This window comes from Emydura macquarii, unplaced genomic scaffold, assembly GCF_026122565.2.
Source record: "Emydura macquarii macquarii isolate MOO-44397 ecotype Brisbane River unplaced genomic scaffold, CSIRO-AGI_Emac_v2 contig_2897, whole genome shotgun sequence".
Classification (NCBI taxonomy): domain Eukaryota; kingdom Metazoa; phylum Chordata; order Testudines; family Chelidae; genus Emydura; species Emydura macquarii.
The window spans coordinates 60,088,732-60,108,152 of NW_027133034.1; the positions used below are offsets into that span (position 1 = coordinate 60,088,732).

Genomic DNA, 19,421 nt, shown 5'->3' on the forward strand with positions numbered 1-19,421 from the left:
GCACTCGTGCATTCAGTCATGTATTGGCTAGAGGCAGCTTTGCAGGCATTGCTATTCATGCACTGTAAGACAGGCAAGCTGCTGCTCAGACACACACACGTATGCACATTGGGGTACACACAACTATGCACGCACACTCTTGCATAGACATATGTGCACACATTCAGTGCCTGCAGACAGTCATGCCTGCATAGCCCTGGAGTTTGTTCCTGTGCAGCAGTCAGCTCAGGCTGCAGACCCAGTTGGTGTTTGTGATCCTCACACTCAGCTGCTAACTCTCTGTGCTTAGTGCTGACTTGAAGGAGGTACCAGCTGAGAGTGCCTGGAGAACAGGGGTGGGCCCAGTAGTGAAAACTTAGGCTATGCCCACACTTGGAGCTAGGGGAGTGATTCCCAGCTCATATAGACATGCTTGTGTTAGCTGTCATTGAGCTAGCTTGCTAAAAATAGTAGTGTAGCCGTGATAGCATGGGCAGTGGCAAGTGGCAGCATAGGCTAAGTACCCTAAATACACCCCTATGAAGTGTGGTGGGTTTATGTTCAAGGCAGCTGTGCCACGTGCATGCTATAGTGGCTACATTACTATTTTTAGTGCACTACCTCAAAGAGAGCTAGCACTAGTATGTTTGTTCAAGCTGGGGATCACACCTCCGGCTCCAAGCATAGATGTAACTTTAGTGATGGGCCCTAGTAGATGGAGGCAAGCAGAGGAAGTAGCAGCTGAGCTGCTGGAGTGCTGTTGCTGAGTGCTCCTATACTCCCAGTGGCAGAAAAATTTACTCCTTTGCAGATTCAGGTTCTGAATTTGTTGATTCACTGCGTAGCTTTAATGTAAACAAAGCCTTATTCTTTGTTTCAGTTATCTGTCCAGGTACTGCCAATGATGATCAACCAGGCAACAAAAGTGGGATGTTTCCTTCTGTCAACAGCACAGACTTTGAGCTGTTTCAGGAGTGGTGGAGCAAATCACGAACTGTACCATTTTATCTGATTGTTGTTCTTCTGCCTCTTCTAAATCTTAAGTCTCCCTCTTTCTTTGCCAAGTTTAACATCCTAGGTAGGTAATGATGTTACTGGATTGTTTGTTTATTATGGGTAAAATACATAGTAAATACAGTGAAACCTGCAGTAATGACCCCACCTCCAGTAGCCAACTCCTTGTTTTAAGCAACCTCTTTGGGATATTTCCAAGGTTTCCAGCACTGTTTTGTTTGATCTTTAGTGAATGATCAGCCTCTGCAAGGGAGTTGCGTATTGCTGCTCCCTTGGTTAATCCTTTAAAACAAGTTTTATTGTATTTAGAGTAAATATTAAGTGATTAAACTTACGCTGTTCTTATTATTTTCTATGTAAAAAGCTAACATCAGTCCAACAGCATTCAGCAGAATCTCAACTCACCCTTGTGTTCATGCCTTGAAATAGTCTCCCATTAGATCATTAATTATTTGGTAATTCAAAACTAATACAAAATAGAATGCTAACCACTGAAATCTTATATAAAACATTATGTATAATAAATTACAGTGCAGTATATATGTCTTTCAGCTTTGGCTTGATTTTTAAGCCCCAAGGTGAGCTACAAACTAAGGCTGAAGAAAATTTACTGTAGAATTACATTTCTGAATGTTTAAAGTCAGCAGATTTGAAATTTTTATTTGTCTTCAGACCTACAGAAACCTGGTGCAGTTTAGAACATTAGATAATTGTGCAGCATGTTAGCTTTAAATTGATCTTCATATTCAGAATCTTTTTTCTTCTTTCATTCCTTAACTTCAGGATACTGTTCTTTACATTAGTGAATGAATAATTCCCTTAATTTTTTTGGTTACTTTGAAGGTATTTCTAGAATTAAATCATGTCCCCGCACCCCCAGTTTGTTTTGTAAACTATATAAATCGTGCGCGTGTGTGTGTGTGTGCGTGTGTGTGTGTGCGTGCGCGCTTTTCTCTGATGCTTATCACTGTAGTATCATGTACATCCCAATTTTATAGTATTAAAATAAATGGACAGATTATCTTTCAGTCACTGGGTAATTATTATTGCCCTTCTTTATAATTTTCTGGGTTTTTTTTTTTTTTTCTATCCTTAAATTGTGGGGGCCAGAACTGCACATTCTCTTCCAGCTGTAGTCATACTAAGGGTGTAGACTTAGGATTGTTATCCATCTCTAATTTTATATGGATCCTCTATCTGTGTCCCCTGGGTGCATAATTGTGGGTGTTCTATTGCTCTTGGGAACGATGTAATAAAATGCGAATCCTGTCATGTCCAGGTTGCTAACTCATATGAGCTGTAAGTCAGAAGTGACCAAAGGTCACTGATGCTCGTGTCAGTCCTGGTCTTACTAGAGAGTTCACAGTAGCAGTTTGCACTAATTGGCATTTTGGTGAACTATGACACCCAAAAGACCAACGACTGAATGGATGTGGGGAAAGATAGCTTGCGCTGCTAGTGATAGTCCCTGCAGGCATGCTGGAGGAAGTTGGTTGAGAATATCATTCTGTCTCACCCAGAGCACTGGTTGAGCATGGGCAAAGTGGGGACTTTAGTTTCCAGGGTTATTAATCCAGCACCTTTTGAGGGCACTAAACTCACTTAAAATTTTAAATAAATGGATGTAATGCAGCAGCGTGCTCTCTCTCTCTCATTTTGACCCTTGCAAAAAGGGAATTTGGTATCATAGACTTAGTTCTTAAAAAATTAGGGCTGTCCTGCAGTTTTCAGGATGACTAGTTGCCCCCAGCCCAAAGAAACAGGGTTGCTAATTAGATGGGGCCATTATAAGATGGAATATAAATAATTTTCTGTCAATTTATCCGGAAGATAATGATTGTCTTTTTTTTGTGTGTGTAGGTACCACTTCAGTTGCCTACTTAGTTTTTCTTGTTACTCTGAAGGCTGCACATCTGGGATTCCATTTAGAATTCAACTGGTTTACAGCTAGTGATCTTTTTGTACCAGGTAACATAGCTAAAATTAAACATAATGTTTAATTAAACAAACCGCTTCTTTGGCCTTCTCCCCCTATGATACTCATGGAATTTCTCCAAAACTGGTTCCCCCATCAAGGCATCCATGGGATATCTATGAATTCGTGTTTAGAAGCAGAAAAGTGTATATTCCAATCATGGAATAATAAAACCACCTCAAGGTACTGGGAGTTAGGAAGAAACTTTCTCTGAGAGAAGGTTATAAAGTAACTGGTTTCTACTGGGTTTTTCTGCTGAAGCAACTGGAACTGTCATAGACAAGATAGTGAACCAAATGGACTGGCTGATCCAGGATAGCAGTACCTACATTCCTATCATCCAGAAATAAATTGAGTGGCATTTTGGCAGCTGTTGTTTATTTCACTGATGCAAATGTAAAAGATAATTTTTATTTTGCTTTTGTTTTCCTAGAGTTTAGAATTCAGTTTCCTCAGCTCACAGGGGTCCTGACACTTGCTTTCTTCATTCATAACTGTATTATAACTCTCCTTAAGAATAACAAGAACCAGGAAAACAATGTAAGTAACTTGTTCAGAAATTGTTGGTTACATCTAAATGCTAAAGCTTTCCTGGATGGACTTCTCTTTAAATTGATCCAAAGGCTGTAACAGGTGCAGAACACAGATCTCGCTTTTTTTTTTTTTTTTTCTTTTTCTTGTATCTGGGGGCGGGGGAGTGAGGGATTCATTTATGCTCACTTTCCATTGGCTGCTGGTGCACCAAAGGTGCATTTATAAATAAATTAAATTTATTTTAAATTAGAAAATATAGTACACTCCAGTTTCCCAAACTAAGAGCTACTTATCCAAAACTCGTAGTTATCTGAATCGACAGTAGGCCCCCTTAACCTGTTGTTAGTTAATAATGTCTCAATTATCCTCTTAGCACTTGTTAGTGCTCATTAATACAAAGCTGTTTATTAGTGCTAAGAGGTTCTGAGGGGCCTGGTAATTGAGACTCTATTAGCAAGTAATTAACTAATGTAGAGGTTTATGGGGGGGACACTGTTGATTCAAATAGCTAGTATTTCTATATCCGTGAAACTGCAGCTCAAAATAGCACTTCTGTATATCCGAACACCTGGTTATCGAAACATTTCGGATGTCCCCCAGACCATTTGGATAAATGGGAGTGTACTGTAACTCAAATGTAATCTGGCTTTTCAAACTTACTGCTGTCAAATTGATGATAAACTTGCCAAATTTCAGCTAAGAAGGTAAAATTTTGAAGTTGTAAAGCCTTTGAAAATGACCATTTTAAAGTGAAAACACTTGAGCAGCCTTAACTATAATTATCGCTATGCCCAGGAGGCTGAACTATGATATTCAGCTCAAGATCCAACTTTTCCCATAGTTTAGGGGTGTTCAGATTCATGGTTCCAGTCCAGACTTACCATGATTTTCAAGGAAAATTTAATTAGGCTTACATCACAAAATAAATAAACAGCTGTGGTTGAAGCTCTGATTTGATAGTTTAGAAGTGAGGCTCTGACTGTGCCTAGGTATATATGATACACAATAAGATCATCCACTATTCAGTGATCCTGGCAGTAACTTCTTAGGCACAGACTGTGGCAAGTCAAGAATGGATGGCCAAAAAGTGAACTTCTTTAGGTAAGGACCATGGCCTCTTTTCTGTTTGGAAAGCATCTTGCATGTTATGGGCACTACTGAACATAATTCAATTAATAATGGATGGGGGCCCCGGAGAAGGAAAACTCAGCCGGTTTCCACTTGCCGCGTTTTCTCACATTCTTCTGTGATGGGAAGAGGCAGGATTTTCCCTCCCATCACCAAGAGAAAATCCAGTAATTGTAGCCAGCCAACACTGTGGATCCCTCAGGAGACCAGAGTCCTCTGAGAGGAGAAGGCCTGATGCCTCCACCCAAGCTTCAAGGCCCCCCTGTGGTTTTTCCCCACTCTGATAGTGCAGCTCTGTGCAGCATCTGGAATCCCTTCTTCAACTGTATAATGAAGCAGGGACTGTATTAACTTTTCCAAAGTTTTCTTCATGGAGTTTGAGGAGGAGAAAGTGGGGGAAGGGTGTGTATGCAGACCAGCCACAGCAATGATCCCAGAGCCATACCCCAGAGGGCTATTCTAGGGCTCCTGGAAAGTGGTGAAACAGCACACAGTGGAGTTGACTGACTCCCCTCTTTTCATGTATGTTGGGGTAGATGTGCAGTTGGAACTCATTGACATGCATGGATTTCAGGGACATGATCTGGCCCAGAATTTCTACCTTGGTTATAAATGTTCTTGCTTATATAGGCTCAAATAATATCTTTAACATGACTAGGCTATATTCTTAATTTCCTTTATGATATAGTACTTTTGTAGTTCGATAGCACCTTCTCATCCAAGGATCTCAAAGCACTTTCTAGACATTAATTAAGCCCAAGCACTCCTGTGTAGTTAATGCATCATTTTAATCCAGCAAGTGGTCAACAAGCAGAAAGTATGCATCTGTTAACAAGTACTGGCCTGTATTAGATGCTCCTGGGTTTGGTGATGATTTACTCTTCAAGTTTGCACTGAAGATAATTTCCAAGTTATCATAGACTTTCTACTCTGCCTTGTTTGAGACCAAAATTTCACAAGCTCATGTGGAGTGTTTGTTTTTTAACACTGCCAAAAACAGTTTTTGTTCTTCAGTTAGTCGTCTTTTTATGAGGAGTCTGAAAATGCACAGAAGTGCACAAAACTGAAAGTATATTATAAAATCAGAGAGATGTAGGGTTGGACTAACCTTGAGAGGTCATCCAATCTATTGCCCCCCTTGTTGTGTAAAGACCAAGTAAACCTTACAGGTGTTTGTCTAACCTGTTCTTAAAAACTTGCCGTGATGGAGGTTCCACAATTTCCCTTAATAATGTATTTCTGTACTTTGGTATCCTTATAATTAGAAAGTTTTCCCTAATAACTAGCCTAAATCTCCCTTGCTGCAGATTAAGCCCCATTACTTCTTGTCCCACCTTCAGTGCTTATGGAGAACAATTGATCACCATCCTTTTTATAATCGCCCTTAACGTATTTGAAGACTGTCATCAGGTCCCTCCTCAGTCTTCTTTTCTCACGATGCAACATGCCCAGTGTTCTAAGCCTTTTATCATTTTGTTGCTCTCCTCTGGACTCTCTCTCCAATTTGTCCACATCTTTCCTAAAGTGATGCCTAGAGCTGGACACAGTATTCCAAATGTGGCCTCACAAATGCTGAGTAGGTTGGGACAATTACCTCCTGTCTTAAATATTATGCTACTAGGAAATACACTTCAGAATTATATTAGCCTTTTTCAGAACTGCATCACGTTATTGGCTCATGTTTAATTTATGATCCACTAATAACCTCCAGATCTTTTTCAGCAGTACTACTGCCTAGCCAGTTACTCCCCATTTTGTATTTGTACATTTGATTCCCTCCCCCCCATTCCTACTTGTAGTGGTTTGCACTTGTATTTATTGAATTTCTTGTTCATTACAGACCAACTCTCCAGTTTATCAAAGTCATTTTGAATTCTAATCCTGTTCTCCAAAATGCTTGCAACCCCTCTTATCTTAGTCATCCACAAATTTTATAAGGATACCCTACAATTCATGGTTCAAGTCATTAATGAAAACGTTGTATAGTACCAGACCCAGGACAGACTCTAGCAGGACCCCACTAGATATACCTTCCCATTTGGACAGTGAACCGTTGATAACTATTCTTTGAGTGTGTTTTTTTTCCAACCAGTTTTCTGCCCATCTTACAGGAACATCATTTAAACCACAATTCCCTAGTTTGCTCATGAGGATGTCACGTGAGACTGTTTGTTTGTTTCTCATTATACATTATCACTATTACTATTCAGACACTAATCAGACACTTACTTCCCTCTGAAACCAGAATCTGGAAGGTTCCTTTTAAAATGGGAAGCAAAGACAAGTTTGTATTTTGAATCAAATTCTGTTTTATGCAGATCACGTGAACAATCTGAAATCAAAGTGACCAAGAGCTATTTCCTCTAATACAGTAATACTAAGTACCTGCACTTATGTAGTGCCTTCTGTCCAAGAACTGCAGAACACTAATTAAGTCTCACTGTACCCCTCAGAGATGAAGAGCTATTGGCCCAGATCCTCAGAGGTGTTTAGGCTCCTAACTCCCATTGATTTTTTTTTTTTTTTTTTTTTTTTTGATTCAAGTGAGGAGCCTAAATGCCTTTTTGAGGATCTGGGCCTATTATCCCCATTTGACTGATGGCAAAACTGAGACATACAGAAATTAAGTGGATTTTAGTCTAGTGTTACACAAGAAATTTGTGCAAAGCCAGGTATAGAACCCAGATCACCAGGCTCCCGTCCTGTGGCTTAGACCACAAGCCAGTCTACAAGAGGCTTCTTAAGGTAATCGGTGCTACAATGATTGATTTACATTTGTGATCTTATGTAAGTAATTGATGCAATTTAATTTAAATTTTTGAATAGCTTCTTGTACTTTCAAATCTCTCCATAATTTAACTGTCCTATCTTGCTTTTCCTGACTCAGATTGTAACAAGGGAACTGATGGATATTTCTGGAAGGTAAAATTCAGTTTGTATGTGCAGATTATACCACTGAATGACTCTCTTTTTTGGCTTGCTGAAAGTATTTAGAGCTAAGGCTTGCCTTCTTGATCTCTCTATTTTGATTGATTGATTTTTTGTATTATAGTAGCACCTATAAGCAGCGGTCCTAATGTGCTAGGCATTGTATAAACACATAACAGAGACTATACCTGCCCCAAACTTAGTATTGAGTAAGAGACAACAGGTGGTGCAATATACAGCTGGAAGGAGCATACAGGGAACAATGAGATAAATTAAGCTGGTTGATGGAAGCAAAGATCCCAGCACACCAGCTGCCTAACCATTATTGAGTCTAGATGTAATAGTCATTCCCCTTCAGGTCATTTTTCCCTCATAACTACAAACTGTAGTCACAGGAAAGACAGGCTGTTAGTTCTAACATTTACTGACTACAGGCCAAATATAAGTAACAGAGAGAGAACACAGGAGAGAAACTATATATACATTTTGCAGAAGAAAATACATTATATACAGGAAAACAAGTAAACTTATTTTAAAACTAGAATGAGCACAGGTACTTGTTTAATTATGTTTCTATAGAGGATCTAGAATAAAATTTAAAGCACTTAAGTTCCATTTTCAGATATAACTTAGTCACTTGGGAGCCTCAGTCCTATTGACTTTCAGTGAGAGGTAGGCTCCTCCTGCCAAAGGCACTTTTGAAAATGGGACCGAGGCTGCTAAATTACTTAGGCACCTTTGAAAATATTATCCCTAATCTCGGACAGCTTCTCTGATGAGTCAAGAAACATCTTCTGGGTGCTAGCTCAAGTAATTTTGAGAAAATTCCAATGCTCAACCCTTTCTTCTACCATATAGTATCAGGAATCCGGTTCCAGCTTTAAGACTCTACCTTTATTTAAAGGTTGTCAGGCTGCCCTACCATTTCAGTTAAGCACTGAAATAAATTGCCTAGGGAGGTTGTGGAATCTCCATCGTTTGAGATTTTTAAGAGCAGGTTAGACAAACACCTGTCAGGAATAGTCTAGAGAACGCTTGGTCCTGCCATAAGTGCAGGGAAACGGGGTAGATGACCTCGCAAGGTCCCGTGCAGTCCTACAATTCTGTGGTTCTTTTAACACCCATTCCGGCACAGGGCCTGTCAGTTACACCTCCTGCTAAGGGGTGTCCCGCCCTCAGAGGACGCTGGGAAGAGGTGCATAGAATGTATGTTACCTAGACCTTAGAAGATGTTGTGAAGAAATATTTATATATTCCATAGCATGCTGCAGGAACTCTTACATTACGGGTGATTTTGCTTAGGAGTGCAGTAGTCTCCAGCCATATTAAAGTGTGGTTGCACTTTGAAAAGTGACTCTAAAATTTTTACATCAGAATTTTATTCAATATCTGTATTCAGAGTCCTCTTTTTAAAATAAGTTGTTTTCTAGGCATAGATTGATGCACCAACAGAATTGTTAAACTCTAACAGTAAAACCTTTGTTATACATGAGTCAAAAGAACCCAACTTGATTTTCAGATTGAATTGTGAGAGCTGAATGTTACAAAAAACATTTTTTTTTTTTTACTGGAAACCTGTGCGTCTTTGCTCTGGAGATCATTGGGGCATAGTAAATATGGAACCCCACATTGCCATTTTTACACAGTCACTTTTCAGAATAGAACTGCACTTTAATCAAAATATCCTTTTTTGTCTACTTCTCCATTTTCAAGGTAGAACTTATAGTAAATCTCTTGGCCTAGGTCCCTCATATGGTGGTGTAGCATTAAACATTGCAGCTTTTTGCATCAGTCTTCCTCTGCTGTAGTCCATAGACATTTTGAATGATTATATCCACCTTCTCCAGATGTCAGGTACGTTCCGACCAAAACTTAACTGCTAATGTGGGGGATGCACATCTTCCATTGTCCTGCTAAATCCTTCAGTTCATTTCTCTGACACTTGCCTTCTCTCTCTAACATGATGATGGTGGTGAGGTAATATCTTTTACTGGGCCAACTTCTGTTAGTGGAAAAAAAACAAGCTTACGCGGAGCTTTTCTTCAGGTCACCGCTACCCTGTAACATTTATACAGTCCACTTAGACAAATTGGTCAGGAAACATGCTTTTATCCTACTACCTCCTTGTTTGCTGCTTGACTAGGTAGCAGTCAAGCAATGCCTGTACACTGACAAAATTTTCAGAGTAGGATGTAAGTTACACAGTCAAAATATACACAAAATAAAGCATAAATTGTCATTGTATATCTAGTTCAGTGGCTCTCAACCTTTCCATATTAGACATAAAAATACAAGTGTCACAGCACACTATTACTGAAAAATTGCTTACTTTCTCATTTTTATTATAAAATAATTGGAGTATAAATATTGTACTTACATTTCAGTGTATAGTATGTAGAGCAGTATAAACGAGTCACTGTCTGAATGAAATTTTAGTTAGTACTTACTTCACTAGTGGCTTTTTATGTAGCCTGTTGTAAAACTAGGCAAATATCTAGATGAGTTGATGTACCCTGGAAGACTTCTGCGTATATCTAGTTGAGAACCACTGATCTGGTCTATTAATGTATTCATAGAGCACCAATCACAATGTCTAGGCACTGAAATGCATATAGGTATTTTTGCTTGAAGTACCCATTCTACATGTGTGTGGTTCTGTGTGCACACATTATGTAGTCAACTTACAGCCTTGTGTTTGAAAATTTTACCTCTACAGATATTTTGCTGAAGGTTACAGTTCTGATTTTGAATATGCTGGCTGAGTTTGTAGTGGCTACACTGGGAATCTAACACAGTTGCAAGCCTAATAATTAGAGCGTTAAGTACTGGTCACAGATAACTTAGCAGAAGTAGGTGCTCTGTTGATGGGTCCTATAGGAAAAAAAAAACAACTGAAAACTATAGGGGGGGAGAGAGGATCTTTCAGGTATGTTACTAAGAAAGACAGAGTTCCTCTGTCATGCACACTGGCTTAATTTTCTTTAGGTACTCGGTTGTGTGTGTGGGAGGGGGTTTGTTTTGTTTGTTAAAGAAGAAGACATTAAAGTATTTGTTTGGAAGGGAAACACGAACATATATGGACTTTGTGAACAGATATAAGCGAGGAAAAATGTCAGATTTGGAGGCCTACTAATCTTGATCATGTCCCTATAATCCTAGTAAAATAGGGTTGTGTGTCAAAAGCATTACCCATAATCCATTAAGAAGCTGATTACTAGCATCAGTTGAATAAATTATTTGGCAAGTGGTAATAAATGTCCTGGGACAAGCATGCAAATAAAAGATACAGAATCTAGCTATTTAATAAAACAAATGGCCTCCTAATGCAAATCCAAAAGATTAAATGATGTAGAAAATGAAAGTAGCCTAACAGGAACTAATGTACTTTAAAAGGTTAATATGTCGGTGAGTTCTGCAGTTTGGAAAATTATTTCACAAGAGGATTTGATTATTGCTTTTCCACTAATTAATATTCTTTATGTGAGGTTTACTAGTAATTTAAAAGTGGTAGTCCACACAACTTTTATATGTATTAAATGTATATAAGTTTTTAGGTTAAGATTTTCGAAAGTGCTTGCCTAAAATTAGATTCCTAAATCCGTATTTAGATACGTAAATTAGTGGCCTGACTTTTCACAGGTGTTGTGTACCCAGAAATTCTCTGGACTTCGTTGGAAGCTATTGGGTCCTTAGCACATTTGGAAATTTCATCACTTATATTTAGGAACCTACACATGGATTTAGGAGCCTAATTTTAGACACCCACTTTTGAAAATCTTGGCCATAATTTAATGTACAGTGCTTATACGGAACGCTCTGAACGGATTCAACTATAGTGAAAGCAAATAACTATTGTGAAAAGATTTACTATAAAATATGGTTCTAAGAGCATATAATGCCTCTGGGAGGTAAGGCGTGATAGATAGAATTGAAAACTATGATTATTCTTGATCGTTGTATCTGGCCTTTAAAAGTGAACAGACTTTCCATGTTGTGCTCTTACAGCATATTTGTTTTTCATATTACAGTATAAAATGTTAGATTATGCTCTCTGGTTCCATCCATAGGAACTAACATGATAAATGTGTGCATTTTGAAAACTTCTCTGTGGACATATTTTTGGGTTTCAAAGCACTTTGTTAAAAAGATCATTCTCATTATAGCTAGAATCTGGCTTGTTGATGTGTTTAGCTGCCAGTTTTTTAGTTCTGCCAACTGACTTGACATATGGTATCAATGGACTCTTTGGCTATCACTGCTAGTTGTGCTGAATGTGTCCTGAGGCTTGCTAGTGAGTGGGTGTATGTGAGAAGGACAGAGGTTCTATTTAGTCGTCTTATTTTTTATGTGTTGTGGAGTTTAGCAATAACACCTATAATCTGTTGAGGAAGCTTTTCTTGGGTTCCTTTTGTTGTTGTCTGGATCTGAATGTGTCTAACACATGCCTAGTGTCTGCTTTTGTGTACCTTCTTCCTGCTTACAGGGCCATATTCTGCAGTCTTCATTCTGGCAAATCTCCCATGTAACCCCATAAGGACTTTATAGACAAAGGACTGCAGGATTTCTCTTATTGAATATATTAGACTTCATATTTTTGCAGACGAGAGGTGCTTACTTCAAAAATCTGTGCACTGGTGTGGGGTCCAAATCACAATGATGTCAATGGGAATCTTTCCATTTACTTCATAGAATCATAGAATATTAGAGTTGGAAGAGACCTCAGGAGGTCATCTAGTCCAACCCCCTGCTCAAAGCAGGACTAACCTCAGCTATATCATCCCAACCAGGGCTTTGTCAAGCCTCAGCTTAAAAACCTCTAAAGATGGAGATTCCACCACCTCCCTAGGTAACCCATTCCAGTGCTTCACCACCCTCCTAGTGAAAAACTTTTTCCTAATGTCCAACCTAGACCTCCCCAACTGCAACTTGAGACCGTTGCTCCTTGTTCTGTCATCTGCCACCACCGAGAACAGCCTAGCCCCATCCTCCCTGGAACCCCCTTTCAGGTAGTTAAAGGCTGCTATCAAATCCCCCCTCACTCTTCTCTTTTGCAGACTAAACAAGCCCAGTTCCCTCAGTCTCTCCTCATAAGTCTTGTGCTCCAGCCCCCTAATCATTTTGTTGCCCTCTGCTGGACTCTCTCCAACTTGTCCACATCCTTTTTGTAGTGGGGGGCGCAAAACTGGACACAATATTCTAAATGCAGCCTCACCAATGCCGAATAGAGGGGAATAATCACTTCCCGTGACCTGCTGGCAATGCCCCTCCTAATGCAGCCCAATATGCTATTAGCCTTCTTGACAACCAGGGCACACTGCTGACTCGTATCCAGCTTTTTATCCACTGTTACCCCCAGTTGTTACCCCACTGTTATTTCAATCGGATCAGACTCCAAAGTTAACTTTGTCATTGTCTAAGCTCTGTCTTTTTATCACTGTCTTGTTCAGAATCTTACAATGAATTATTTTGAAGTAGTTGCATTAATGCTCCACGTTTTATCAAATAACTGGCTTTACAAAGAAACTAGCCTAGTATGGTATATCTAGTATATTACTAACCAGTAAGGTAGTTCATTAAATTTGTACTTTGCTTTGTATGTTAATGCCAGAATAAAAAGAGAATTTTGTTTTTGCAGGTGAGAGACCTTTCCATTGCTTATTTCCTGGTGGGATTGACATATCTCTATGTTGGACTGTTAATTTTTGCTGCATTTCCCTCTCCGCCCTTGTCCAAAGAGTGCATTGAACAGGTAAGGAAACGCACTTTAGTGCCCTTCTAATTATTGTGTATAAAGATCCATCCACTAACTTTTGTCTGTCTGTCTGTCTCTATCCTTTTGACTGGGGGCTGTTTGAGTCAGGGACTGTCTGTTCTTGAATGCATGAAAAGTGACTAGCATGGTGCGGGCACTTCCACAAACAAATGATGATGATAGCATTGACTCACTAATCTGTCTCCCTGCCTGCCACTACTTCCATAGTCACTGAAGGGTAAATATGATAAAACAGATGTCTCTAACCATTTTGACTGAGAGGACCAAAGTGGGCTCAAAAACAGTTGAAATCAAACTTGTGAGCTGGCTGGGTTTTATTAATTTGGGGGTGGGGGTTGCGGCACGGCAGGCTAAACTGGGTAATTTAACTGAGGATTAATTGACTGTGAACTGAACAATTCAGGCTTCTTTAGGCCCTGATTGTGTAAAGACTTTTATGTATGAATTTAAGTTTATGTGCAATGACCAATCATTGGGGCTACTCAGTTTCTTAAAATAAAACACCTGCCTTAATCTGTACGGGATTGGTTGTTTAGATTATAAAATCTTTGGGGGCAGGGACCATTTTTTGTTATATGCATGTAGAGTGCCTAGCACTGTGAGGGGCCCTGATAGCCTTCCTACCAGTGTAGTGCCCAGAGGCCTTAATCAGCTATCATACCTTCTACTCCCTCATCCACCCTGATTCCCCTGCCTCAGTCTGCATCAAAAGCAGATCTTCTTTTCATGTACCATTTCATATAAGAGGCTTGTTGAGAACTTAGCAGTTGAGCACTAAGTGGAGGGAGGCTACTGACAGGCTATAGGCACATAAAATAATGCTTAACCATGAAGCTCTTCTGTGAGCCATTTGAAAGAATTTCATGGGTTGAAGATCCATGATTAAATAATGGATGTCAAACACTTGTTTCTTTTTTTAATAATTATACAAAACTGTTATTGAACTATTTGCACATTTAACAGATGTTTCAACTTGTAGAATCCATCCATTCCTTATTATCTGTATAGGATCCAGCTTTTGAATTGTTACAAATATGTTACAAAAAGAGGGGCTTTGTCATGGCAGCTGCAGTTTCCAAAAACAAATACAAGGTTTTATGAATTTTCATAGGGAGAAATAAAATTTTTACTTTATTTTACTGGCACGAGGAGCTGTTTATGCACTTTATTGGGCAATTAGATGCCTGCTGGAATATCATGATTCCCAAGGTAAACGGACCTATAGCCAACATGTTCTTAAGAGTTATCAGTAGTCACAATTAATTCATGTAAACACAATACTGTGGGTAATGGGGGCATTTGAAATCCTATGCATATGAAATCTGGTGCCAGCTCCATATTCTATACTCAGGGATGTGTGCCATCTGGGAAGAGTCATCTGGTGAGGGCCATGCACAAATTAAATCACTACCCTTTCACATTACAAAATGTTGGTTGTGTTTAGTTGTTTACAGGCTGCACAAGAGAGATGGTTCCATTTTATGTTTGATTTGAGAAGTACTACTCATGCTTCATTTTTTTTCTCACAACACCTGTCCTATTAGGAGTCTAATACAACTGTTGTCAATAGTGTCTCATTAGCCTTTCTTATCTTAGAATTTTTTAGACAATTTCCCCAGCAATGACATCACATCATTTGTTGCAAGATTGTTCCTGCTGTTCCAGATGATAACCGTGTACCCACTACTGGGCTATTTGGCACGAGTTCAGCTATTAGGACATATATTTGGCAATGTTTACCCAAGGTAAGGACTCTAGCCTGTATCAAGGGATTGACGTACAGAGCTTAACTGGTTTCCTGTTGGGCCAGAAATTCTACTATGGTTGTTGTGAAGTTTGCAGTAGGGAGACGCATGTCTTTCAAGCTCCCCCTTCAGTTTGGCAATGACATGTTTGATGGCCATATGAAGGCTAAAGATTGGATGAATATGGAAAAATAAGCTACACTCTTGCCTTCACAAGTGAACCATGCAGGTCAGGGCTGAGGCATGTTTGTTGGGCAGGATGAGAAATCTTGCATTTCCAATGCCTGTTCTGTGGATAAGCAGTGAAAGCCAGAAGTCTGAAGCCAGAGGGGAGCAGAGATTGGAACCGGGGCAAGCACAGCTGTGGGCATGATATATGTTAAACAGCCACTGAGCTGTGGGGGCCAGCTTATGAGCAGGACTGCTAAACCAGCAGCCAGCCAGGCTGTGGCCTCTGAGTTCTAAGGCAGGGCAGCTTGGCTCACTAGTTGCCTAGCAGCACAGTTAGCTAGTCAGGGAGTAGTCCAGCAGCTGTTCCTAGCTGGTCTGGACCCTGATGCTATACAGCTGTTTCTTCCCAGCTGCAATCAGGAATACAGTTTAGACAAAAGATAAGCATCCTCTCTGGCCAGAATTTTCTCTGGTGATGACTCCAGAACTCAAAATGGTTGTAGGGGAACGTTTTTGCCTCTTTACATTCCAGCAGATTCACTTAAGCAAACCAATGCTAGTCATTTCAGACAATTCAACAGTTACAGCTTACTTGACCCAATAAGGAAACAAAGAGCTCCAGGAGTCCTCCCGAGGCAAGTCTTTTAACTTTTTATGGAGGAAGGAAGGGAATGCTTCATTGCTCTAGATCTCTCTCTCACTCAGCAAAAGGTAAAGTATCTCACAGATGCTGTAAAGAAAATATTGGTCTTTTGAAGAGACTGGGTTCTCCTTCCTGCCATGTTCCACTTCCTGGTAAATAAGTGAAGGATCTCCACCAGGTATATCTCTGCCTATCTGGAAGTGTGCATCTCCAAAAGATTATTCCAAGTATCTTAATCCTCTGGCAGGTACCTTCACAATTCATTGTTCTAGCGCCTTCTGTACATATTTGCCCCACTGCTTTCTTCACAGGGTAGTGAAGGAGTTAAGTTAAAAGGACAAATATCTTTCTTGTGGTCTTCACATTGCCAAGAAGCATCAGTAATTAGGAGATCACTAGCATAAGAATTGCCGCACTGGGTCAGGCCCAAAGTCCATCTAGTCCGGTAGTATCCTGTCTGCGACACTGGCCAGTACCAAATGCTTTAGAAGAAGATCATAAAATCTTGTAGTGGACCTATGGAAAAATTGGACCATAGGACGGAAGCATCTTTCTAATCACCATTATTTGTTGGTTGGTTTATGCTCAAAGGCATGAGCGTTTATGTCCTATCTAATGTAATTATGGATGTTCTCATTATCTATATAAATGGCTGATCCTTTTTGAATCTTGCTAAGCTCTTGGCTTTCATGATATTTTGTAGCAGAGAGTTCTCCTGGTTAATTATGGGTTGTGTTTTAGATATAAAAAGGTATTTCTTTATGTGAGTTTCAAATTCTTTGCATTTCATTTTCTTGTATTGAGAGGACAAACAGGCTGAAGCAAAGCACAAATTTAGCACCTCTGCAATGTCTTTCCTCCTTAATTGCTCCCTTTGCTGCCTGGTAGCCCAGAAGACCCATCCATTCACACTCAGGCTTGCTGCTTCTGATAAAGTTAAACTCTTAGCACTCAATAGTTTACTATAATATGGTAAAGTATTATACTCTACAGTTAATGCTTGTTTGTGTTTTGTTTTTGGTTATTTGCGTTTCAAATTCCATTTTAGCTGTCCTAATATCCATCTTACATGTCACCTGCCATGTTTTATGTTCCTTTCAAGTGGCATCACTTAGGCTTTGTTTCCAATTTGGAAGAATACCTCTTTGGCTTCAATGACATCTTGAATTCTGCCATCTAATGATACTGGGGTTCTACTTTGAGTGATTGCTCATATCCATTCCAATATAGGTGAGTGCGCACCCTGTGCACTGGTTCCCGGAACTTTTTTGCCCTTAGCAAGCCCCGTAGGGCCGGCTCTGGCGCCCCCTGGAGTGCCGCGCATGCCGCGGTGTATCAGGCACCGCTAGCCCCGGGGCCCCCAGTTCCTTCTTTCCACCCATTGACGGTTGCTGGAACGTCTGCCCCTTGCGGAACAGCAAGTAGCAATCCCTGTTTCGTAGTTGTTGTTAGAGTTAGTGTTAAGTATAGCAGTTTAAGATAATTAGTTAGAGATTAGTTGAAGAACAAGAGCTAGTTAGCCCTTAGGGGCTTAAGGTTGAGCCATGCCTGGCTCAACCGGTTTTAAGGCCTGTGCCACTTGCGGCAAGGCCTTCCCTGTGCGTGACCCTCATGACCGCTGCCTCTGTTGTCTCGGGGAGCAGCACCGAAAGGACAAATGTAAAATTTGCAAGGCTTTCATGGCAATGTCCCTACTGGGGGCCCTGGGGATCCCAGAGGGGCCAGGGCACCATCTTGATACAGTCATCGATGGCTCAGCCAGCACAGCCAGCACACCCCTCCCCCCTGCCCCTGAGCCAGCAGGGAAAGGGCTATTCCTCAGAGGAGGAATCAGACCCTCAGGAAGGTCACTCCACGGGCCCCCTCCCGCAGTCCTCCTCATTCTCCCCTGATGATGTGGCCGCCAGGGACCGTAGGGTGCCAGTTCCTGACTTCAAGGCATACCAGGAACTGCTTAAGAGGGTGGCTAGTAATTTGAACCTTGAGCTCAAGGAGCTCTCCGAAGAGGAGGACCCCCTCTTTGGTGTATCTGGGTCAGCAGGACCATCCAGAGTTGCCCTGCCAGTGCGTGAGAGGGTCTTGAAGCTGGCCAAGGTCCTCTTGCAAACCCCTGCCTCGGTGGCCCCAACATCTGAGGGCGCTGAGCGTAATTACTATGTTCCTGCAGAAGGGTTTGACTTCCTATATAACCACCCTGCCCCGGGGTCTCTCGTGGTTGATGCCGCCAACCAGCGAGACAGGCAGGGGGCCCAGGCCAACACCCCCAAAAATAAGGATGGCAAAAAGTTAGACCTTTTCAGCCACAAGGTCTATTCTACGGTGGCCCTGCAGCTGAGGATCGCAAACCACCAGGTGCTCCTCGGCTGTTATAATTTGAACCTCTGGTCCTCCTTGCAGAGGTTCGTGCAGGCATTACTGCGAGACCAGGTGGGGGATTTCACTACAGTCATTGAGGAGGGTGCTGCAGTAGCAGGGGCAGCCCTGCAGTTGACCAGTGATGCAGCAGACGCTGCTAGCAGAGCGATGGCGTCAGGCATCATAATGTGCAGGTCTGCTTGGCTGCAGTCTTCCGGCCTGTCACAAGAGGCCCAGCAGTCCATCCAGGACCTACCTTTTGATGGCGCTGGCCTCTTCTCAGAAAAACAGATGACAAACTGCATGCCCTCAAAGACTCTAGAGCTACTCTGAGGTCCCTAGGGCTTTATACACCACAGGCCTCGAGGCGCCAGTCTCGGCCTCAAACCCAGCGCCAGCCCTAGCCTGCCACTAGGCCACCGCCCAGACCTGATCAATCCAGGAGGGGTCAAGACAGATACAGGCCACCCCACTGCCGCAACCGCCAGGGATCCTTGGCAGGCCCCCAGCAAGGCCCAGCCAAGGGGAATAACAAGCAGCAGTTTTTGATGGTGCGCCCAAGTGTGGCACTTCTCCCATCCCTCTGGATCGAACCCTGCCCTTTGCCTACAGACTCCGGCCGTTATACGCTGAGTGGCAGAATGTTACATCGGACCGCTGGGTCCTCTGTGTGGTATGCTGGGGCTATGCCCTCCAGTTTACGGCCTTCCCCCCCGGACTCTCCCCTTACCCCGTCCCTCTTCAGGGACCCCTCTCACGAGCAACTCCTTATACAGGAGGTGGATTCCCTCCTCTGCCTTGGAGCAGTGGAAGAGGTTCCTCCACAGGAAAGGGGGAGAGGGTTTTTACTCGCATTATTTCCTCATTCCCAAGGCAAAGGGGGGCCTGAGGCCCATATTATACCTCCGCCATCTGAACAAGTTAATCAGACGCCTCAGGTTCCGCATGGTTTCCCTAGCCGCCACCATTCTGGCTCTAGATCCAGGAGACTGGTATGCTTCCCTCAACTTAAGGGACGCTTATTTCCATATTACTATTCTGCCCGGTCACAGATGGTTCCTCAGGTTCGTGGTAGCTGGCTCCCACTACCAGTTCTCGGCCCTGCCCTTTGGCCTCTCGTCTGCACCCAGGGTGTTCACAAAATGCATGGCAGTGGTAGCGGCCAACCTGCGCTGC

General features: G+C 41.6%; 1 protein-coding gene across 4 annotated transcripts in view; it reads left to right on the top strand.

Moving 5' to 3' along the window:
- SLC38A9 (solute carrier family 38 member 9) overlaps nt 1-19,421 on the top strand; it is a 67,204-nt gene that overhangs the window by 32,268 nt on the left and 15,515 nt on the right. For all 4 annotated transcript variants that reach the window (XM_067569285.1, XM_067569286.1, XM_067569288.1 and 1 more), the window contains 5 exons: nt 860-1,057; nt 2,854-2,961; nt 3,402-3,508; nt 13,194-13,307; nt 14,928-15,076. In XM_067569285.1, coding sequence (XP_067425386.1) covers nt 860-1,057; nt 2,854-2,961; nt 3,402-3,508; nt 13,194-13,307; nt 14,928-15,076 — 676 coding nt within the window. The remainder of the gene's footprint in view (nt 1-859; nt 1,058-2,853; nt 2,962-3,401; nt 3,509-13,193; nt 13,308-14,927; nt 15,077-19,421) is intronic.